This window comes from Acomys minous, assembly GCF_964271855.1.
Source record: "Acomys minous genome assembly, chromosome: 8".
NCBI lineage: Eukaryota > Metazoa > Chordata > Mammalia > Rodentia > Muridae > Acomys > Acomys minous.
Genome location: NC_140489.1, coordinates 88761084 through 88785688, shown reverse-complemented (window position 1 = coordinate 88785688; position 24605 = coordinate 88761084). Strand labels below are relative to the sequence as shown.

General features: G+C 48.4%; 1 protein-coding gene across 1 annotated transcript in view; it reads left to right on the top strand.

The window, feature by feature from the left end:
* NOL10 (nucleolar protein 10) overlaps positions 1 to 12522 on the top strand; it is an 80211-nt gene extending 67689 nt beyond the window's left edge. Inside the window, exons 20-21 of the mRNA XM_084792736.1 lie at positions 7538 to 7640; positions 11696 to 12522. Coding sequence (XP_084648862.1) covers positions 7538 to 7640; positions 11696 to 11815 — 223 coding nt within the window. The 3' untranslated portion in view covers positions 11816 to 12522. The remainder of the gene's footprint in view (positions 1 to 7537; positions 7641 to 11695) is intronic.
* The last annotated feature ends 12083 nt before the right edge of the window (positions 12523 to 24605 follow it).

The following is a 24605-nucleotide window of genomic DNA, read 5'->3' as shown; positions in this document are numbered from 1 at the left end:
ATTAATCAAAGCTGTTTTATAAGGAAGCTAGTGATACCACACACAGTCATAGTCTGGGGGCTCCTGTTTGTTTGGTTTTGTCATTTTTAGAGATGGAGCCTCACTCTACAGAAAGCCCAAGCTACTTAACCATCAGGCTGGAATATGTTTTCAGCTATGTGTGAATGGAATTGCAGTCCTATTTCCACTCTGTGCTCAGCCTTTTGAGAAACTGCTAAACAGCTTTGCAGGGAGGGTTTGTCCAGATGTCGCTCGTAGGCTGTGTGTGTGGAAGCTTCTGCCGAGTGCACTGTTGGTTAGATTTTCCCTTTATGTCTTCTCAACTAGAGCTTGGACCAGAACAGGCGCTGCATAGATAGGCTGCCAGGCACCCTTCGTGGTCTGCCCAAGAACACCTCGCTTTGCTGGTAACTGCTGAGAGGAAAGTGCAGTGGTTGTTCTAGTGCATAGGAATCAGGCACATTTGGGGGCAGGAGTGTGACTGAACTTGCTAACATTCTTCTTGTAGGCAAGAGCTGGATGTCAGTGTAAAAAACAGGTTAAAACTTTGTATTTAGGGCTGAAGAGATAAGCCTTGTTAAGAACACACGTTCTCAGAAACACAGACACACACACAAAAGAACACATGTTGTTTTTGCAAGGTGGGTGGGGTTTAGTTCCTAGCACCAAAGTGATTCACAACTGTCTGAAACTCCAGTTTTAGGGGACCTGATGCTGTCTTCTGATCTCTGCAGGGTGGGGCCTGCACATGGTACACATACATATATGAAGGTGAAACACTCATACATGTAAAATGCCATCTAAGAAAAACTTAAAGGTTTTAAATGTTTTTATTTAATGGAGCAGGAGGAATGGCCCCATGGTTGAAGGAAGGTGCTTGCTGTTCTCAGGAACCTGAGTTAGTTTACAGTGCTGACGTCAGGGGGCTCACAACCACGTGTAACTACGGCTTCTGGGAAGTCTCACTCCCTCTTCTGGCCTCTGTAGATACCATGCACACAGCACACACTCACACAGACTGCACACACAATTTTTTTAATTGAAGAATAAATCACTGGCCTAGCGGGGTGCCCTGTGGGTAAAGACGCTTGCTGATGACCTGAGTTTGGCCCCAGGTCCCATGCGGTGGAGTGAAAGAACTAGCTAATATATTGCTTGGCCATCGCACATACTCCCTCTCTGCACACTAAATAAATAAAATAGAGTAAACTTTTTATTTTTAAACAGAAAATAAGCCGAGGCCAAGGGAGTTACCTCAGCTCTTAGTGGGTAAAGCAGTCACCCTGAAAAGAGCTGGGGAAGTCACAGTGCCTGTGCTCTCCTGAAAAGTCCTGCTGCTTAAAGGACTAACCTACTGCAGTCGGCTTGCATTGGCCAAAGCAAATCTTAATACTGCTTAATAAAGTATCAAACCATTACCCTCCAGAGAACTGAAGTGACTCCTTATGTGTAGTCTGCAAATCGCCACGAGGCAGCCCAGAAAAGACAGCATTCAAAGGGGGTGTGTTGTGTTTAAATGTTCACTCAGACTTGCCAGCTTGAAAATTATTTTTTGTAAGACAAAAAGTAAATGTAGTCCATAGTCGGCAGGTTTTAGATAACTACACATGTCCATCAACACAAATGTCATGCTTTGCATGTTGCTAACTGTATTTGTGAGGTTTTTACTCACTTATCAGCTTCCCCACCCACTATCCATTCATCAGACTCCAAGTAGTGCCTTGTATGGACGAGCTAAGACCCCCTCCCCCAGACCCTGGGGACAGGAAGGAAGGACACTTGTCTGTGTTGTTCCTGTCCTAGCAGATGGCCTCTGAGTCAGAGATTTGCAAAAGAGAGAGGAAAGAAAGAAAGGGCTTGATTTGGGGGAAATTCAACACAGTCTTTGTGAGAGTCATGTTGGAACTGGCTTTTTTGAAAGGTGTAAAGCTGAGCACTCAGTGGAGCAGGGGCAGGTCCCACCAGGCCCTGGAGAGCCGTGGAGGACTAACTGTCCAACTCAGATTAACACCATCAGACCCGTCCTCATCAGTCGCTCCCCCAAGAGCAGAAGCACTTTATACAGCAACACTGCATATTGTGGTAGCAGTACATCACGGAAGCAGAAGAGGCCCCTGTACGGGAAAGACTGACTCCCAAGGAACTCCTCAGACTGTCAGAGAGTCTGAGAAGAGAGAGCGCCAAAGCTGAGAGACAAGAAGAGCTAGCAGACTCAGAGCCAGGTTACTGCACAAAAGGCCAGAGTGGGGGTGGGGGAAGGGCACCAACTACAACACTGGCCTCTGATTTAATCCAAAAGCAGAATGGAACAGTTGAGGGTAGCGTTGAAGCGTCTAGCATGTTCTCTGTGAGGTGAAGCAAATCTAACACTCAATATGGAGCTGGGTTTCAGCATATGAACTCTTAAGAACCTGTGTCTTCTTGGTGTCCAGTGGGCTCATAGCATGTGTTGGATTGAGAGACACTAGCTCTTTTTGTGTGTCATGAAAGGCTGTATTGTGCTGAGGATAATGTGTGGTAAGAGTAGAATCCTAAGGAAATTGATTTGTTGAGTCTGATAAAAGTTGTACATCTATTTAGAAAACAAGATATATGCAAAGTGATGTATAGAATTTAGAGATGGCACCTTCTAATTGTATAAAGGCCTATGGTTGCAATTCAGTGGAGCAACAGGGGTGAGGTAGGAGGGAAATGGAGCTCATCTTAGAGAGAGCCCGCAGGGAGGCTGCGGGGCAGAGGTTGAATAGGGTTGTGCTGTGGATTGCCCTCTGGGACTCTTTCTCAAACCAAATACCTGACTAGAGCAGACTGGTTGATGCCCAGGAGATCTTAAGCATATTTTAGACAGTGCAGTTAATCCCAGTATCTGGCGATGGGAAGGGTAAGAGCCCACAGCTTGATGGGGAAGGGCTTTAGACTTGAGAGGGTATGTGTTACAGGCAGGGAGGACTCCACCTCAGGAACTGGGTGGTAGAGAAGTGAGAGCAGGGAGCTGATTGACGGTGGCTTCAGTAAAGAAGCATGCAGTGACAGGGGAGGAGACGGGAACCACGCTGGCTTGCCTCAGCTGGGGTCTAGGACGTGGGCCTTTGTGGGTGTGGGGCAGCCAAGACCTGCAGGACGCAGCACAGAGGCACAGAAGCCCAGTGGTCCTTAGGTGGCTCGTCTGGTCAACTGTGTGTTTGTTTGTTCTTTGAACTGCTGCTCTGGGGTAGGTTTGGGGAATTCACAGATTTTCTGAAGTAGTTCCTGCTTTTGAGGAGCCATTCTGCAAAGGTAGTTTAGTAGCTCTTACTGAGTCTCGTTATGGTGACCACATTATCACCCTCAGCCAGCTTCCTGCACTGATAGTGAAGGAGAGCTGACCACACTGAGAATATTTAGAGCGAGCTAGCTAGCTTTCTTTCTTTCTTTCTTTCTTTCTTTCTTTCTTTCTTTCTTTCCAGTTTCCTAAGTGCTAGAATTCCAGGCATGCTCTACAAGGTACAACTTCAGAACTGCAGTTTTAACGTTAGTCCCATATTTTTTGTTGTTGTTGGGTTTTGTTTTATTTTCTGAGACAGGGTTTCTCTGTCCTGGACTCACTTTGTAGACCAGGCTGGCCTCGAACTCCCAGAGATCCACCTGCCTCTGCCTCGCTGTGTGCTGAGATTACAGGCGTGCGCCACTGCGCCCAGCTAGTCCCATATTTTAAGAACAGTGTAATGGCATATGCCAGTCATACATGAACACAGGCTGTACTCCAGAGAATGCACTGTCAGGTGGCACTGCTGTGTGCACACTGCACATGAACATAGGCTGTAACTCCAAAGAATGCACTGTCGGGGGCGCTGCTGTATACACACAACAGCCTTCTTTGCTCCCGTGAGTTGTAGCTTCCTCCTTCAGCACTCACAGGTCATGTCAGCCGTATTGCTTAGCTTGTTCTCTTAACAGCTAGTCTTGGAAATTTTGCTTGTGAGTATCCTAAGTCTGCTTTGTGGTGGCATAAATAGTCATTAGGATGGGGTGTGGCTCTGATGTAGCCTTTCCTCTTGGCATGTGTCTTTAGATTGTTTGCGCTTTTCCATTTCTCACAGCTACAAGTGTCCTCAGGTATTTGTTCAGAATGTATGTGATGGATCAAAAGCTGTACATGATATGGCTCCTGTCAGGCTGTCCTTAGCAGAGTGCCCGCTGCCCCATGGCTGCAGCGGCTGTTGAGTGCTAAGTGTGCTGAGAGGTAACGCATCCCATTTTTTGGCTGCTTGGATCGATCCCCCTGTAGCCTTTGAAGCACCACTTTCAAACTAGCAGTATTGAGAACATTAAGAACCTTTATAGGAAAGGCAAAGATTTATCAGTTATTAAAATATTTACTTAGTGTGTAAGTACATGTGCTGGGTGAGATTATGTACACGATGTATGTGCAGGTAGACACCCGTGGGAGCTAGAAGGTGTCAGGTCACATGGAACAGGAGTTGTGGGCAGATGTGACTGTTGTTGTGGGTGCTGGGAATTGGACTCAGGTCTTCTGCAGTCTTAATCACTGAGCCCCCAAAGTTAGTTATTTAGGAGTACCTAAAGTTTAAGTTTTTACATACTAAAGCACTGTTTGTGTTAGGATTCCATTTGCCATGTAACTGGATTCTCTGCTGAGGAGCAATAAGGTACATTGCCTTCTGCTATTCGACCTGCCCTCCCCTGCAGAGGGGGTTGAAAACCTGGTTGAGGAGGGATTTTTTTTTTAATTAAATGTTGCTAATTAAAGAAATTATAAAGTATGTGTATGTTTTAAACCTCAAAGAAGTAAATCATTCTCCTTTCCTGGGGCAGCTAATAAATATCTCATTTGATTTTTCCCCTTGTAGTTCATGCCCGTTTTCTTTTTATATTAAGGTGTCCTTGCCAGTCAGTTAGGTTCAGTTCTTCCCACAAGCGGCCCTTATGCTCTACCCTGGGAAGCTGGGTGTTTTAGCTCCTAATCGCAATCCTGTGCCTTCTTTTTGCAATCACCATCATAATACAGTTTTCCTTATCTTGTCCTGCTTACATTTCTTCTTCCTGAAATACAATAATTGTACAAATTAGAAAGTGTCATGTGTTAGCACCCCCCACACCCCAGACCTGAAGCCTGGCATGGGGGCAACTAAAAAGGGCCTGGGGCAAGAAAGGAAGCCAGCCTGTCGCCTACACACAGTGCTTCTCGGTGTGCTGTCCTAGGTGCTGCTGCAGCTGTGTCTGTCCCTCATCTTCTCTCTGACCAGTCACCCTCCAGCAGCAGAGACCGACCTGCTGCGTGGCAGCCACACTCAGCAAGCTGACGTTCAAAGGGAGGGCGCCAAGCTTGCTTTAATGTAGAAGTCTGCAGCACACTATCCCCGGCTGCCTCTGATCTTCTGCCATGGCCCGTCCTAAAACTCAGCTTCCCTCTCGGAGCAGCCTAGACAGAACAAGTTTTTACAGGCACAGGAGAGGGGAACATTGGGAGAAAAGCAGTTATGTGCCCTAGTGGAGGAAGTCAGGGCATTCTTGAAAGAGTAGTAATTTCCCACAATTGACTGAAAGTCTTTTACTTCCCAAATTAAGGTTCTCTGTGGCCCACTTTGTCTCAGTGGCTCCATGGTTGTACAGAGTTCCTGTTGGCTTTGAAGCTCACCGTTAAAGCTGTAAAAAGAACAAACGTGAGCAGGCTGAGGACTCTGCCGTGGTGAATGGCTTGCTGCACTGCAGTCAGCTTGTGCCTCATTTTTGAGTTATTTTTAAAAGATGAAACTGGATTTTAATTTCATCCAGTTTGTCATGTGGAAGCTTGTCACCGAGAACACTTGATGGACATGTCTCCTGAAGAAATGTCCGTAAATCCGTGAGCTGACACCCACCTGAAAGGCAAACTCCTTCCTGGAACCCTGATTTTAGACTTGATCCGCATACGGCCTGGGGCAAGTCATTTAACATTTGCCTCCCTTTTGCCATCTATAAAGGATAAATACTTCTGTCTCAGGGATGTTGAAAGGATTAATTAGTTAGTCTGTAAAGAACTTTGAAGATGAAAAGTGCTTTAAAAGTGCTTCTTAATAACGTTATCGCCTAGAAAAGAGCGCCACATTTATGCTAACCACTTAGGCCTCAGACTGTGTAGAAGGTGTGCTTAGCACATTACGTGTAGCTATAAAGCAAGATCAATTTCTCGTGGTATGAACATCAAACATCGGCCTCTAAGTCTCAGAGGAACTTGGTTGGGTAGCAGCTCCTGCAGGAAAAGGGTTCCCCGCCATACTTGGTCGCAGACCATCCCAGGGGAGAGGACATCTCAGAGTTGCCTCTGCTTTCCGTCCTATCAGTGGGTTGCCTTGAGGAGGGGAAGGGAAAGAGGTTGTCCTTGGGCTTGGTTTTTTGCTGTGCATTCACTTGTTCTGAAGAGGACAAAGTAGTATTCTTTTCTGCTTCCCTCTTCTCCTGGTCTCGACAGGGGGGTGGGTGTGAGCTGCAGCCATTCGGAGCAGCCCAAACCGCACTGCACACATCTAGGTCTACCTCAGTTTCCCACTACAAAACCACGAGGTAATGGGGAGGGGTCGGCATGCTGATTTATGATAAAGCATTTCAGTAATGCGAAGGTAAGTTTTACAGATCATTGCTGCTTTGGGATTTGAGTATAATATTGTTCCTGGAGAGTTGGACATGGTGGTGCATTCCCAGAACTAAGCAGGCCAAAGCCAGATTACCTAGAGTTCAAGGCCAGCTTGTACTACAGAATAAAAGTCTTTCACACACACACACTAGAGATCATTTGAAGGATTTTTAGTCATAAAGAAGAAAATTAATTACAGATCAGCCAACAGTAGCAAAGATACCCATTGTATTAAAGAGAAGAGAATTGGTTGGAAAACCTGATCAAGACATGAATTAAGATTCAACTCTGCAATAAAAATGTGTCAAAACCTTAAGATACCAGCAGATGTCTAGGCAGAAATCAGGTAGAATTTATCCAAAGTGAGAATTGTTTTTGTTCCCTGTCAGTATGAATAGACGGATTTGTGTTCAGTTGTCCATGCAGAAGATAGGGGTTGACTAAGGCTGATGAGGAAAACCAAAAGTATCAGCAGCCGTCTGGCTGGGAACTCAGTTTGTACCCAGTCAGTGCCTTGTAGAAGGCGAACGAGAGGCCCGCATGTCCACCCACCGCACTGTTTAATAAAGTGACTGAGAATCACCATCTCTGCAGACCACCATGGAAAACCACAGGCTAGAAACACTGCTCCTTGCATTTTAGCTTCAGTAAAATGAGTGGCAGCCATTGAGGTCCAGTTCCTTAAATGTTGAATTAATTAGTGTTTTTGTCAGCCATTGTTTTTACAGTGTGCTTATGGAGAATGACAGTTTGAGGGCAGCTGACTCTGTGTCTCTGTCTCTCTCTGGCTTCTGTTAGATGAGTGTTACTGTTTACCATGTGCATGAAAGACTTTTCTCATTTGATCAGTCCTAATTAAATCTTATTCCAAATGGTAAGTCAAAGCCTGTTAATTAATGTGTCATTCTTTTAAATCTCCTACAGCAAAACTCTTGAAGATCGTTTGAAACTTGAAGCAAAGCACGGGACTTTGAGTGTGTCGGACACCACTGTTGGCAGCAAGCAGTTGACATTTACTCTCAAAAGGGTAAGTAGCTTCATAATGTTCACACAGGAAAGCTATTGGTGTGTGTCTGGCTTTCCAAGCTTCTCCCACTGAAGAGGCTCTGTTCACCACTCCAGTGCTTCTCTATAGCCAGAGCCCCTGCTGGGTGACAGCGGAGGAAGAGTGGGGCAGTGAAGATGTGGGGCAAGGCAGCCTTATGCCGAGTCAGCCTGCCTAGTAACCTGCGGTCCTGGGTCCTCCGGGTCTCTGTGGCCCATTGTGCAGCCTGGCTACACAGGAGCCCTGACCGGGAAGGGGGATTAAACATACCCAGTGCTTATCTGGAAAGACTAGGAAGTGACTAGCTTTGTTGTGATCCCATCCAGCTTGCCCAAATATGGCCAATTCTTAGAGTGCTTTCTCAGCCGTGGTGATCTGTTTTACATTGTCTTGAAGATCCATTTCCTAAAGTAGCTGTAGGGATAATGCCTTCTGCACATTGCGGGAGGACTAAGATGCCTAAGTTCCCACTGTTAGCTAATAAGTAAAACATTGTAGTCTCCTTTCTCATTCCCAGTCAGGCTCCTCCACAAAGTCATCAGGTAAAAAGGGTGACTGCAAAAGCAACTGCGCGCTAGGTGTGGTGGCACACACCTTTAATCCCAGCAGTGGCAGAGGCCTGTGGATCTCTGTGAGTTTGAGGCCAGCCTGGTCTACAGTGAGAGTTCTGAATGCTGGGATTAAAGGCGTGTGCCACCACGACTGGCCAGAATTTTTTTTTTTTTTAATATATCAGAATTGTTAAGCTTAAACTATTTGATATGCTAGCCTTTTTTTCTGAAATAAGATGAGCACAGTATGACCTGTTTCACGGGGCTTATTGTCTATACTCTATAAGGGGCGAGTTTATCTTGCCCTGAAACACAATCTGTCAGAACAGACCCTCAGTCTCTCTGTGTGGCTCTTCCGGCCACTTGCAGTGCAGCACCGCTCCTTAGAGCAATCATAGCTCTCCCATCCCCACCCCCAAAGCACAGGGTAAGACAAGCAGTAGCCCTGAGCCGGCCAGGCTGGTAATCTGGTTTTGAGGTGGTAAACCGGTTAAATCCATCAGTGAAGTTGGAAAACAGGACAGAAAAGAACATGCGCACTCATGCCACCCCCTCACTCTTTTTCTTGTGCTTCATATCAGTCCCCCAGGTCCCTGCGCTTGCTAGGTAACACCCTACAGCTGCACTCCATCCCCACACTCAGCAAGCCCATCAGTGCTCTCTAGTATGTTCACGCTAACCCTGTCTCGGGCCTGGGGAGACAGCCCAGTGGGAGGATGCTGGTCTCGAGGCCCCGGCTATAGGCACTGAGAAGACTCATCCCCACCCCACTGAACTTTTAGGTCAGAAAGCACCAAGTTGAATGTCACTGTGTGGTAAAATGAAAAGATGAGAGGATACCCTGAGACTTGCTTGAAGTGACGTCAGAGCTGAATCAAATGGAGGCTTTGAAACTCTGGGAAAATATGCTATGTCAGTTAATGTTTGATTTATGTGTTTTATTACTTGATTGGCATGCTCTTAATTATTATTAAGTATATCAGTGTTAAATATGTCTAGAGATATGTTTGTGTGTTTGTTTATAGAAGTTTCTTTTTATTCTGTTTTTTGTATGTGACATATTGAGGCAGGATCATGGAGTTGCCCAATATGTCCATAGGTGCTTTCTGCAGTGCCAATAGAATTCCCAGGGAGGCAGTCTGCACAGATGCTCAAACCAGAGCTGTTGCTTCTGAGTTAGCAGCTAGCATGTGTCCTCTTTCCTGCTCTGTGAGGGCTGTAGGCTGCCGCTGAGTAGTGGGGCAGGAACAAGGAGAAGGAGGAAAAGCTGACTTGGAAAAGAGCTAATTGCCCTGTAAATCTTGATGAGTGGGTGACACAGTGGCATGGTCTCCCAGTGCAGCCTTGGGGAGAGAAGCTAATGACAGCCCTTTGTGTGTGGGGAGCTTTGTCTGCAAAACAATAGTGGCCTCTTCCCAGCTCCTGGCTGCTCTTTGCAGTCCTGCTGAGTAACACAGGGCCACGCTTGCACGTGTAGACTCCAGAAAGCCCTTGCCTCACAGCTCCTAGCATCCTGCCTATCTGGATTCAGCATTTCATTCCCCAAAGTATCTAAAGAAGTGCATTTTATAAGCCAGACATAGTAGTGCGTGCCTGTAACCCTCATCCCGGCCCTTGGGGCTGAGGCAGGAAGATCATGAGTGTGAAGCTAGTGTAGGCTACACAGACAGTTTCAAGGCGGAGAGGCTGCAGGATATGCTCCCCCTCTTCTCCTCCTGCCCCCCCCCCAAATACTCGCTGGAGCAAACCCAGACAAACGGAGCTCATCAGAATGAATTAGCTGTGCTAACTCCGCGAGCATCTTGACAATGTGCAGTTTGGTCCGCAGGGCAGATGCAGCCCCCAGCCGGGTTCTGGAGTCTCCCTGTAACACAGGAAGCCAACACAGTACTCTGAACCACCCCAAGGCTCAGCCCTGAGTCTCCCTGCAGTTCTCTCTGCTAAGGAAAAGACAGGGCAAATGGCACAATTTACAGAATTAGCCCAAAGTAAGTACTCTGGAGGAGGAGATGCCTCTGGGCCCATAGCAAGAAATCTAATCAGTTTTAGGGAGCAGAGGCCAAGCTGACATACAACATTTGTTATATTTTTTATGTTATTTTGTGTGTGTGAGTGTGTGTGCACCTATTGAGCCACCTCACCAGCCTGACATAATGTTTTTATTTTTAAAAACACATACTGACTGTAACCAGAGGAGTGAACCAGGAAGATGTGGTTACATTTCCATCCCAGTGAGGAAGGGGCCCCCTGAGGTAGAGCACTGGAAGGCTTCCATACTGAACTGGAAGGGTTTACTCTACAAATGCACAGGAGACACTGATCCTGGACTAGTATTTAGAAACCTGTGCAGAAAGCTCCCAGAATGCAGAGATGGGCTCTTTCTGGCTTCCCTCACCTCCCCACCCTGACTCTTTAAACTCAGACAATTTCTTCTTCAGAAGGGAAACACTGGTGAATTTCATCAAAGTGTGTTACGAAAGCTCTGAGTGTAGCAGGTGTCCAGCCACCCAACAGCCTCCCCCTAGCTGCCAAGCATTGGTGTTTCCAGACTCCATAGCTCCTCTAGTCAATGGGTTCTGTCTGCTGAGATGGGGATGCCACTGGGAGCAAGGGGAGTCTGGGAGCATTCCTGCCTCTCAAGCAGGCCCATGAGGATGGAAAAGTCATGTGGAAGCCATGCCTTCCGTGCCTTCCACCAGCCCGGTGCATCTCAGAGCTGTGAACCTCGAACCATCTGCCAAGCCTTCCAGGGCTTACTAATAGCAAGTCTGTTCTTTCCTGGGAGACTCGATCCATCCTCCCTCCCACCTGCCCTCCCTAGCACCCAAAAGCTCTCTGGAGTCAGTCCTATGAGAGAGTTATTTAATCAGGTGTAGGTTCTAACACATTTTGATATGTAGTTGATAAAATACATATGTTTGATTTGATAAAATACAGTATTTCTTTTTTTAATTAATGAATTTAATGTGTATTGGTGCTTTGCCTATATGTATGTCTGTGTGAGGGTCTCAGAGCCCCTGAAACTAGTTACAGACAATTGTGAGCTGTCATGTGGGTCCTAGGAATTGAACCTGGGTCCTCTGAAAGAGCAGCCAGTGCCCTCAACCGCTGAGCCATCTCTCCAGCCCCAAAATATAGTATTTCTTATTTGCTTTTAAGTCTGTGTGAATGAACTCAAAGTTCTGGTGTGCAAGCTGAAGTAGGCATGAATCCCATTTGAGCATCCCGGGAGTCTCCTACTTTGTGGTCAGGCTGGTGTGTGGATGGCTCTCCTTTTGCCCAGGGATTCAGAACATCCCATTTGACAGCAAAAATTGTCCTTTATCCAAGTGCCACCACCAGACCAGGCTGTTACCCAGCAGAACACAATGCTGTGCTGTGCAGTGTTGGTCCCAGGACTCTGTGACTGGCAGCCCTTTGCTACATCCTGAAAGTTATAGCAAACCCTTTTCTTTTCTTTCCTCTACTCGCCTCATTTCCTTTTAGTCTGAACAGCAAAAGAAGCAACAGGAGGCTGAGAAACTGCATCGCCAGGAGAGGAAAAAGCTGCGTCGGTCTGCCGGCCACCTGAGGTCCAGACCCAGAAGAGGCCGGTCCTTTCACTGACCAGAGAGATGTGCCAGTACTCGGCTAGGAAACAGCGTGTCTCCCGTGGATTCTCACAAGGGCATCATACCCAGGCGAGGGAATATGCTAATTCAACCTCCACATAGATGTGTGTGCATGGTGCTGGTGGTCTGACCTGGCCCCATCCAGCTTGGGTAGTCCTGAGTGCTTTTTCTAAGTTGTTACCCTCTACAATACTGTCTTCTCCCCTGGAGATGATCAGGGGAAGCAGGCGTCATGTCTAATATTGGGAAGGTCTATATGAAATGAAGTTTATCTTCTGCTGAAAACAAGGCATTATCATGTGGTAGGAATGGTTGGTTGGTTGGGGTTTTGTTTGGTTGGTTTGGTCTTTTGAGACAAGGTTTTTCTGTGTAGCCATGGCTGTTCTGGACTTCCTATGTGCATCAGGCTGGCCTTGAACTCACAGAGATCCTCCTGCCTCTGCCTCCTGAGTGCTGGAATTAAAGGAGTGCACCACTACTGCCTAGCCAGAATGTTTTTTCCCAGTGTGGTCTGCCCCTCAGGCCTGAGACACACAGAAGCCACACCCCTATTTACCTGGTGTCTGCTGATTGGCCTGTTTAAGTCCATGAGTTTGTGTTGGCAGGTTTACTTGCTTGCTTTTGTATTTCTTTGGTATACTTTTAAAACTATTTTTGTACCAAGAGTATAAATTAATGGTAATAAATAATAAATGAATGCTATTGGCTATTTGTTTTAACTTGTCACAAAATTACATAGTTATTTTCTGATGAAATACTGAGATGGAGCAAAGCTTATAAAAGGGGGCGCGCTTTCATTTGGATGGCTTCTCTGAGGAAGTCTGTCTGTGGAAATTTTAATTTTCCGGCTTCCATGGTTTGGAGTTTGCTGTGTATACAACTGAAATGGAGGCTCGTAGGACTATGCCTGTTGTGTGTCTACAGGTAGGACACATTAATTTAGCATTGTCAAGTCACATGGCCTCCGAACCACCTATCAGGGTGTGGATGTGGTCACACTGTCTTCGTCTTTCAGTGTGGCCCCTTGTCTCTTGAGCCTGAGATGTGTACACACAAACACACACACATACAGACAATGGACAACATAAGGGTGGATTCACCTTGGCTCTTGGTTTCAGAGGCTGACTCATGTGCAGAGGCTGTTCACATCATTGCAAGCCAGGAAATGGAATTTCCTGAGCACCCTGTGACTTCTGCCAGCTAGCCCCCTCCTTCAAGAACACCCCATGCACCTCCCAACTATTATCTAGAGACAGATGTTCAAGTTAGAGGCCTGTGGAAGACAAGACGTTTCTGATTCAATCCCTGACACGGCACTGTTGGTCACCAGCCGTTGTTCCGCCCAGGCCTGCCAGCAGCTTTCCTTCTAGGTGAACACTTACGCGCTAGAGTGAGGAGTGCAGCTCCGAAGCCGGGCACCGGGGCCCTGGGGACTGGGGTTCCGGAGTGATGGGTCCTCTTCTGCTCCAGATCCCTCTCAAAGCTTCGATATCCCAGACCCAGTGCCTACATCTTTTGTTTCAAGTAGTTTCAGAGGCATGCTCAGAGGTGCGTGATCGACACGGGGCGGCTTGCCGAAAGTGCAAGCCCGGGGTGAGGGACTAAGACATAAGAAAGGCTTCTGGGAAGAACATTAAGTCCAGATCATGTTCCTCCTTTTCTCAGAATCCTCCAGTGGCTCTCTTCTCATTCAGTACCATCCGGAGTCCCTGAAGGACCCTTGCCTGGCACAGACTCCCTCTGTTTGCTGTCACCACACTGACCTTCCTCTTTGTAAAACATTCCAGGCATTCCCTCAGCCTTTACGCATGCCATCCCCTCAGCTTCCCCAGTCCTCTCGGGTTACTTTCTCCCCCTGTCTGGCCAATTCTGCCCTATTTAAATGATCATACCTCAGTGCCAGCATGCCAAGATTACAAATGATACACCATATAAATACACTTTTAAAACCTCACCGTGGGGGCCACAGGGATGGTTCAGTGTAAAAACCAAGCTGACCTCCTGAGTGGAAGAAGAAAACCAACTACACATGACCTACACATGCACACACAAATAAATAAATGTAAAACCTTTCTATAGAAAATGTACGTACAAAAGCAGAGGGAGAACATTGAACAAGCCAGCGTGCCCCAGCAGCATGCAGCTTGTTCATCATCTTGTCCAGTCTTGGCTCCTGTTCCCAGAATGTCAGCTCAGTGAGGGCTGGGGAGCATGTTTTAATTAGTACGTGTTGTTTGTGGCTGGCTATGTATCTAACTTGTAGAACAACGTCTGCCACATCATGGATATTTACTTAAGCTGTTTGAGGTGCCCACTAGAGAAGACCACTCAAATGTAGTCTGTAGCCAGTTGAGAGTCTTTATTCCAGCCAACTGGGATGACACTCCGGTATTTGGGACCCAAGTGCATCACCAAGCGTTTGGCGTAAGGGGTTTTTTTCGTGGGTTTTTTTTGTTTGTTTGGTTTTTGTTTTTTTAAGCAAAACCACATCCTGGTATCTCACTTGGCAGCTGCAGGGGGAGGTTTGCACAAGAAAGCAGCTTAACAGTAGCCAAGATAAATTAGCTGGAGCATCTTGACCTCAGGTTGTTAGAGTTAGGTAATTCTTTTCCCCAGGATTCTCCAGCAAGATCAAATTCCATTAAACCTAAAGTGGCTTAAGCAAGAATACAAAATGGAGGAACCCCTGTGTTGCCTTGTCCTGTCACAATGGCTGAGTGGGATGGACCTGAACATTAAACCTTGTGCTTAGTGTCAGAAGTTAAACTTTATGCCTGAGGAGTGATTCCCACTGGAGCTTCCAGGAGAGATAGGACACTTAAAAGGATTAAGCAGGAAGGTTGGAGGAAGAAAGGGGGAAAGGAAATTGGAAATAACCTTTGGGAGAAATTGTAATATAAGGGAACAGATGAGTTTGGACTCTGAAACCCACATGGTAGAAGGAAGGAATTGACTCCCATGAGATGTGCACTGCATGCATGCATGTGTGCATGCAAAGCTAAAGGAGAAAACATAACAGAGATGTCACTTCCAGCCAGGCGGAGTGGTGCACGCCTTTAATCCCAGCACTTGGGAGACAGAGGCTGTGAGTTTGAGGCCAGCCTGGTCTACAAAGCAAGTCCAGGATGGGTCAGAAAGAGAGAGAGAGGGGGAGGGAGAGACAGAGGGAGAGGGAGGGGGAGAGAGGGCGGGGGGAGTCAGTTCCTAGGGTAGTGACTATAAATGGATGGTGTGCTGGCTAGTTTTCTATCAACTAGACATGAGCTAGAGTCGTTCTCAAAGAGGGACCCTCAGTTGAGAAAGTGCCCAGCAATGGCCAGTGAGTGGGCTTCTATAGAGGCATGGCATCCTGGAGTGGGAGTTACGGGAAGGTGAAGACCTACTGTGTGCACACGACACACACACACACCATATGGAAGAGGAATTTATTCTTTGTCCAGCCCAACCCAAATAGGACTTCAGAGCTGACAGGTGGTAAGGAGTCCAGCTATATTCTTCAAGTAGCTCTAAGTTTCTTTCAGATATAGGACAGAACGATGAATCCTAGGCTTGGGATTTGAGGAGTTTTCAAGTCCAGCTAGCCGGAACACCCACCCGGTGGCATTTCCCTGTCCAGCCCTCCTCAGCTCACTCCAGTTCCTGCTCGCACAGTCCTACCCAGGTTCTGCTGAATGAACGTAACCTTGGACTCTCCTCCCCGGGGCCCCACTCCTGCTCTGTACCCTTACTCCAGTGACGCTGTTCTCTCTCGGGGCCCATTGTGTCCCTCCAGGCTTGCCACGCTTCACTTGCCTGGGCAGTGATTGCTTCCTTCTGAGACTTCCTTTCTAATGGGGCCTGCCTGGCCCCTGCAGTTCCCTTTCACACAGCAGACAGGGCCCGTTCCTCTCCTTACATAGTGTCTGTCATCTCTTCTCAGTGTTCTAGAGCCACCTACCAAATTCCTGGTCATCTGGTCCCTCAAGTTCAAAGTACTCAGAGTAAAACTTACCACCGCCCCCACCCTCCGTGCTGTCCTTCCTTCCTGTTCACCATCCACCCAACAGCAGAACCATGGTTTGTTCAGTTGATTCATTGACGCTCCTTGCAAATGACCAAACAGAGGCCCTGATCTTGTGCAGCAAGGAGACTGAAGAGTCACAGGAACACAGGCAACACAGCCGTGCTATGGTCCCCGCCCTCTGGAGGCAGAGACAGGCGTATCCCTGAGCTCTGGGCAAGTCTGCTCTACAAGGTGAGTTCCAGGACAGCCAGGGCTACACAGAAAAACACTGTCTGGATAAGAGAAAAAAAATAGTTTTAGAACTGGTGAGATGGCTCAGTGGTTGAGAGCACCTGTTGCTTTTACAGTCACAGGTTCCCACACACTCCCAGCACGCAGAAAGAAAGAAAGGAAGGAAGGAAGAAAGAAAGAAAGAAAAAAAGAAAGAAAATACAGGCACTACAGTGAGTATTCTGCAGAGTAAGGCTGAATGAAATCAGAGTTAAACCCCGAAACATGCACCAAAAGTCCCACTCCACCTCTCCACCTCTTGTAAACTGTAGACAGTTCTTTCTGAAGCCTTAGGGCTTTAAAAACACATTTCTTGTTTTGATTTGGCTGATGGTTTTTCAAGACAGGGTCTCTCTGTGTAGCCTTGGCTGTCCTGAACTCACTTTGTAAACTAGGCTGCTCTCCAACTCACAGCGATCCGCCTGCCTCTGCCTCCCAGGCGCTGGGATTAAAGGCGTGCGCCACCACGCCCGGCTCTGAAAACATGTTTCTAATGTCAAGTGGTCTGGCGTTGGTCTGGGGAATCCCCGAGCTTCAGTAGAGACTCAGGTGAGCTTTGCCATGGTGCTCAGGTCGGATGGCGCCTCGGCCACTGTGGCTGGAACAGAAGAGAGGACTCAGACCAGAACAGCTGTGGCTTGATGTCAGATTTGTGTCCCCTGGGACATCACAGTGAATGATGCCCCACAGTCTTAGGTCATGTCACCCCTCATGGGTGGGTGTGCCCTCTGCAGATCTCCCCATTGCTCTGGCCCCAGGACCATGGCCCCTGCTCCTCCTTTTCCCTCTGCACCCCATCAGTGTTTGTGCACAGCCGGAAGAGTCAGGGATCCCAGGCTGTGAGAAACTAATCCTTTAATGATGGAGGGCTTTCCAAAGCTAGCATGGAGTCTGTTAGTGAAGACAACAGAGGAAACAAGAGGAGACCTGGGTCTGGTCTAGACTTGCTCGCAGCAAAGTTGCCAGTTAGTGGCACAGCCACTTAACCTGCCGTTCCTTGGTGTGTGCATCTGTAAAATGGGTTTAATAGTATCTGTCCCCTGAAGACTTCAGAGAGTGTTTGTGGAGCTTAATGAGTGAGGTCCATTAAACCCCTCAGAAGAAAGGCGGATCCAAATACAAAGCACTATTGTAATTACCCTGCATGTTCGCCTGCGCCAGGCCACATCTTGTTTTAAGAGGGTTGCCATGACAATGGGTTTGCTTTAAAAACTTGACTTTCCAGGACCGTAAAGTCTGCAGTAAGGAGTGAATTTCATTTTGCTTTTTGTCACAGTGGGGTCTGGAATCTCACAGCTAGGGGGTAGGGGGTGGGGTGGGCAGAGTCTCTCAGCCGCTTACGGACTGTTCATGTAACAGCCACTGTTGCTGCTGAGTGGCAGGAACTATGTTACCCCTCCCGAGCGCCTGGTGCTTCCTAACGAACGCTGTTCAATCCGTAAATCCATGGCGCCCGGCCTGCCACAGACTCAGGGTGGCTGCTGGCTGCATGGAGGAGACACAGTCCCAATTTTGTGAGAAATGGAATTTGCTAGAAAGTTGTTACATGGGATTCTGAGAGGTGATACGCCTCCCCATGGTCTGCAGTTTGCAAGCTGGAGATCCAGGGCAGCTAATGATAGAAAACTGCAAGTCCACTGGCCACAGGTTGCAGGCCTACGAAGAGCTGACGGTTCGGACCCTCTCTGCCTACAGAAAGGGCTAGTGAGTGTCCCAGCTGGGGGCAGTCAGCCACACACGCCTTTCCCTTCCACTCAGACCTTGGTTAGGTGAGACCGGCACATCATCATTTTAGACAGGGAATGGGTGGGGCCCAGTCAAGCTGACATAGACCGAGCACACTGACGTATGCCATACCCAGTGACATGACAGGCCTGGAGCTGAATGGTTTCCATGCTGTTTGATCTGATGTCGGCCAGGTTGGAATTGGGCTCACTGACCTGCTCATTGGCCCGAGGCAAAGGCCTGTCTGGGCCTTCATCTCCTTACCCAAGGGATGGAACCAGGAACTTGTACTCAGAGTTGTCACTCAAGGCATCAACAGCTAGCCAGCTCACCACCCTTGTGTGTCACAGGAGCTTCAGACCCTTGTCTAAGGCCCATTCCTCCCCCTCTTACCCCCCTAACCAAGATCCACAAGTCCCTCCAAAGCCCTCTAGGGTCATCTCTGCCATTAGTGACCCTGCTACCCTGGGTCAACTGAGGCCAGAGCAACTTTGACTTCTCAAACACTGCGGCAGCAGCCCTATTGTCACTGTGCTACTATGGTAGGAGACTGGCGTGGAGGGAGGAGCAGTGCGCACCCAGCTGGTGGGGCACACCCGGAGGAAGGCTGAGCTGAGGAGGTGGCCCTGTGGCCTCCACCGTTGTTATTAATGGAATTCAGGGGTATAAATGTATGGCTTGTCTGTGTCCACCCTTGTTCTGGATAATGACATGGGGGCCTGTTGTATTAAAAGCTTCAGACACTGTAGCTGGGCAGAATTCAGCTAACCTGACAATCATGGCCTGGCCTACTTCCCAGCCATGTGGCCTGTTACTTGGCATCTTAGTCTTGCCCTGGCCACTCTTATAGTGACTCTCTGGTCTCTCCCTGAGTCAGAAGCCCCGCCTTATCCTCTCCTGCCCAGCTATTGGCTGTTCAGCAGCTTATTTGACCAATCAGAAAGGTGATGGAGAACAATGCTTACAACATACCAAGACAGAAGAGGCTTCATAATAATGACAGTGCCAAAGTCCAACTGCAGACACATCCCTGGGTACAGAAATGAGCATTGAGCGTTTGAATACACAGTGCACAAAAACCTCCTCCAACAGGGGAGTGTGGAAGTCAGAGGCCAGAGGTGTGGCTCAACCCTCACTTTGACCTCTGATACAGCATAAAATAAACAGGAAGGAAGGAAGTCAGTGAAAACTAAGCCAGGCAAAGGCAGCTGTTGTGAGTTTGGTGGGCAGCACTCAGACAGGGAACCCTTCAGCCACCACCAAGGGAAGCAGTTAAGAGTCATCCTGAGTCCTCCCAAGCCATCCCTAAGAGTCCTCCCAAACTACCCCCATCAGTTCTAGGCCAAGTCTAAAAATAGTTGAAGCTGAAGAAACAAACAAAAACAAAACCCTCAGGATGTCATTTACCTTCTCTGAGCATCAGCTTCCTCAAATCAAACATGAGGTGACAGTCCCCACACCACAGAGCACCTAGCCTGCTGCCTGCCTATTCCCCTTCTCCGCCTTTCCTCAGGTCCTGGGCTGACTCGGGAGAGCTTCAGATGGTGGGTTCTCTCTGCTGAGGCTCACTAAACTAGTCTGTGGATCAGGCACGTGGACCTAGAGGAGCCCGCCCACTGGCTTCAACAGCTACCTGCGCTCTGTCAGTGTTTGGATGCATCAGTGAAGGCTTGGGAACTGGATGGAAAACTCAATACTAGTTTTTAGAAATGAAATTTCAGATTAGAGAACATCTCTCTTAATTAGTGACATTAAGGACAATGGGGAATGTCAGGATCAGAGATAAGCAAGGGCCGGTGTCCATTCCCACTCGGATCCTGATGTTGCTATGGAATGTTCTGTGTACATGAACTTAATGGGACAACACAGATTCCTCCCAAGCCTCAAAAGCTAGAGCCATAATCACAAGCCAGTAGGAAGAACTCATCACAAGCAGAGTACCACAAGCAGGGCACTCACCACAAGGAGAGCACTCATCACTAGTGGAGCACTCACAACAGGCAGAGCACTCATCACAGGTGGAGTACTTCCCACAGGCAGAACACTCATCACAAGTGGAGCACTTACTACAGGCAGAACACTCACCACAGATGGAGCACTCACTACAGGTGGAGTACTAACCTCAAAGAGAGCACTCACAGGCAGAACACTCACCACAAAGAGCACTCATCACAGATGGGGCACTCACCACAGGCAGAGCACTCATCCCAGATGGAGAACTCACCACAGGTGGAGCACTCACCACAAGAAGAGCACTTGCCACAAGGAGAGCAGTCACCAGCAGAGCATTCACCACAAGCAGGTTTGCAGGCTGCTCGCCCCCAACTATGGGATTGTGCAAACTGCCGTGGGGCTTGGGCTCATGCATGTGAAACTTGGCCACATCTACTGTGCTCACTGGAAGGAGGAAGGGAACCCCAGGATGTCTACACCTGCAGCACTCCTAGGGACACAGATCTGTGGTTAGAGGTCCCCACTATACCTTGGGAAGATGTTAGGTGTCACAAATTGTCATAGATTCACAGGTTTAAAAAGAAAAAAGAAATAAAAGAGGGACAGACTAGATAAGCTGGGGCCCAGTTGGCTGGGCAGTGGGCATGATGCTGCCCGGCACAGTCTCTATGAAGCGGCTGTGCCAAGAAACTGAGTTCCACGAGGGACAAAAAAAATAATTGGCAGGTGATAGGCAGAGCTGGGATTTGAAAGCCGTTGACAAGTCCTTGGGAACTGGATGAAACAATGGCAGTAAAGTCCTTGTGTGGCTAGGACCCACAGAGAAGGCCTGCTTCGGAAAGAGCTAACTGAGGGGAGTGCAGAACCCTGGGGCTCCCTGACAGAGGTAAGAACCAGAGGCTGAAGCAGTGTGTGTGTGGGGGGGGGAGTGGGGGGCTCACTGTGGAGGCCAGATGTGGGGAGAGCCTCCTTTATTTCAACACCAGCTGGTGAAGAGTCTCAAGCCTGGAGTAGATTATTACCCCAGTACTGTGAGTTTCTCATCCATGGAGGGAAAGAGAGAGAGCAAGACACTCTTTGAAGAGTCACTGAAGACATTTCTCTGAAAAATAATGATTTTCCCCCCTCAGGGCTTGACCTCACAAGTGGAGTCATTGCTTTTAATGTAACCAAGCAGAGCTCCATGTGAAGAGGCAAGGAGAGGGGGCCGGGACTCTTCACTGGGAGGCCGCTATGGCTTGCATGTCCTCCCCACCTCAGCCCACCCCCTCAGGCTGGGAGTTCTCAGGGCCACGTTCAAAGCACAGGGCAGCACCCCCAGAGTGGCCCATTCCCCATCGCTCTCCTTTAATATTACTTTAAAATCTTTCCTCCTCTCTTGACTTATCCCGTCACATTAGCCACGCCCAGCACTGGCAGGTTCCAGGAAGAACGATGCGCTCTGTGTGCTTGACTCCTGGCCAAGTGATAATAGGTGACCCCAGCAATAATGGGCAAGGTCGGGAGCAGACTATGTCTTCTTCCTGGGAGCTGAGTGTCCTGAAAAGCCACCAACCTGCCTGGGTTGAGTGCTACCAACTATGTAACCCTAGTGCTGTGCCCTCCCCCGCAGAACCCCAAGGACCATGCTGAACACACACACACACACACACACACACACACACACACACACACACACACACACACACACACACACACACGTGCGCAGTTCTAGGAATAGGAGCAGGTTTGATACCTGAGTTTGCGTTTAACTGAGGGAAACAAAGGTACCAGCAGGTTATGTTGGAGGTGAGCGATGAGGTGTCCATCTGGGTGTTCATCCTTCCTTCCCTGCCAGGGCCCTGGTCAGGCAGGTGACATCTGTGGTCCTGGAAATACTAAAAGAGAAAGGAGATAAGGAAGTGGAGCAGTGAAGAGACTCCACAGGGTTTGGGGCGGAGACTGGTGCTCCTGTTATAGGCCTTCTGTGCTAGAGGGCATTTGCAGGGGAATCTCCTGAGAAGATCTGTGAGTTTAGGCACCCGGAAGAGAAAAGGGGGGAGGCTGAAATCCAAACACAGGCAGGACCCCCTGGTGTTCCGGTTTCACTGGGAGAAGGTAGAGTGAGCACCCTTCAGGGACTGGGTAGCCTTTTGTTTGTTTGTTTGTTTTGTTTTTTATAATTTAATTAATTTATTCAGATTACAACTCAGTTGTTATCCAATCACTTGTATCCTCCCGTTCCTCCCTCCTGCTTTCACCCTATTCCCCTCCCCTAAGGTCTAGGACAGGGGTGGGGGGCCTCCTCCCCCACTATATATATGGTCATAGGCTGTCAATGCTACCAAGATGAGACTTGATAGCTGATACTTGTTTTTTAAAGCCTAGGTCAACTCCAGAAAGCAGCCTAGGAGACCCCAGGCTTCCTGCCAGCTGCAGCCTTTTCCTGTGGAAGCCCTGGAGGCCACGGGCCCCAGAGCTGGAGCACGACAGGCTCCTCCCGGATGTGTTTGCAGAAGTGCTCACCAGCACGCCCCATTTGGAAACATCTTAAGATAGGAAACACAGTTGTCCCTGATGAGCAGCTAGGTGACAGGGGAGGCTGCAAAACAAAATCATTTCCTCCAAGGATGCCAAGTTTGGGGGTGGAGGGGGGGCCTGCACCACTTTTGCACATCCTACAATAATGACTCAACTTGAATTTCCCTCCCGACTCTTAAGTGGTTTCCATGCAAAAGGCCAGTGTTTGAAGGAGCCACATCTGCAGGCCCAGGGAGAGCCAGGCAGCACGGCCGGCCCTCCACTCCATGCCAGTCCCCCTGCATTCAGTGCCTAGGAAGCAGGCCCACCTAGCTCAGCAGCTTCACACTGTGAATGGTGACAACATCTCTGACAAAAGCCACTTGAGAAAGGAAGGGTTTAATTTGCCTCACGGCTCACGGTTCGGGAGTACAGTCCGCTGTGGTGGGGAAGGTATAGGTCCGCCATGGTGGGGAAGGCATGGCAGCAGGGCCATGAGGCACCTGAGCACACGGCATCTGCAATGCCAAGCAGAGAGGTGGATGCTGATGCTCAGCTCTTTCTCCTTATTCAGTCCAGGACCCCAGCCAGGGAGACTGGTGCCTCCTGCACTTAGAGTGGGTCTTCCCACCTCAATTAATCAATTTAGAAACTCTCTCTCTCTGTCTCTCTCTGTCTCTGTCTCTGTCTCTCTGTCTCTGTCTCTCTCTGTCTCTCTGTCTCTGTCTCTCTCTCTGTCTCTCTGTGTCTCTCTGTCTCTGTCTCTGTCTGTCTCTCTGTCTCTGTTTCTCTCTCTGTCTCTCTGTCTCTCTGTCTCTCTCTCTCTCTGTCTCTCTCTCTCTCTCTCACTCTCTCTCTCTCTCTCTCTCTCTCACACACACACACACACACACACACACACACACACGTTTGTCTCCTACATTCTAGATCCTGTCAGGCTGGCAATTAACCACCAAAGGTGCCAAAATGACCTTTTAACCATTTTTTTTTAAAGATCTTTAAGTTTGTAATGTGTGTATGCATGTGTGTCAATATATATATATGTGTGTGTGCCATGTGTGTAGGTGCCTGTGGAGACTAGAAAAAGGTGCTGGATCCCCCGGGAGCTGGAGTGACATGATGGGGAGTTGTCCCGGGTGGGTGATAAGAACTGAACTCGGATCCTCCTGAAACTCAAGCTCCTTCAACTGCAGAGCTGTGTCTCCAGCTCCCACTTTAACCATGTTTAAGCATGACGTTCAGTGGCACTAAGTATGTCCACACTGCTGTGTGGCATCCCCACCATCCACCTGCATAGCTGTGTTATCTGCCCCGCTGGCACCCTGTGCCCCTCGACCCCTAATCTGCCCAGCAGCTGGTGACCTTTGTTCTGCCTACTAACTGTGCAGTTGCCTTGTGTCATGGGGTCATCCAGTGTTGACATTTTGTGTCTAGCTCATTTCACTAACCATGTCGGGTTTAAAGTTGATCTCTGTGGTAGCCTGTGGCATGCCGCTCCTTTCTGTGACTGACTAATAACCCTGTTGTATGCACGCACACTGCGTTCTGTCCATCTGTCCCTCTGTTCCTGGGGACACCGGCTCGCTCTCTCCTGGCTAGCATGCACTGTGCAGCTGTGAACACCGCTCAGCCTTGTGAGGAGTTACCAAGGTTTTTTTCCCCCCTCCATCATTGTAAAAAAAGATTTATTTAGTGTGCATGTCTCTGTGTCTGTATCTGGGTCAGAAGATGCCTTGCAGGAGTTGATTTGCTTTTTTCACCATATGGGTCCTGGGGATTGAACTCCGGTTGTCAGGCTTGACAGCAGGCACCTTTACCCACGGAGCCATCTCATAGACCCCTCCCATGTCTCTGATTTGCATTTCCTTGTTGCTGTTCAGCATCTTTCCAGGTCATAGGGACTACCAGAAGAAGAAGCCACTGTCCAAGCCCTTTACCCATTTTCCAGTTGTGTCTTATGTATGTATGTATGTGTGTATGTATGTATGTATGTATGTATGTATGTATTTTATTTGTGTGTTTGTTTTGTTTTGTTTTTGAGACAGGGTCTCTCTATGTAGTCCTGGCTGTCCTGGAACTCACTTTGTAGACCAGGCTGACCTCAAACTCAGAGATACGCCTGTCTCTGCCTCCCCAGTGCTGAGATTAATGGCATGTATATACCATCACTGCCCAGTAGTTCATATTTTTATTATTGTTATTGCTTTATGGAAGTTTGTTTTTTGTTTTGTTTTGTTTTGTGGTTTGTTTTTTTTTTTCAAGACAAGGTTTCTCTGTGTAGCCTTGGCTGTCCTGAGCTCCCTTGGTAGACGAGGCTAGCCTTGAACTCACAGCA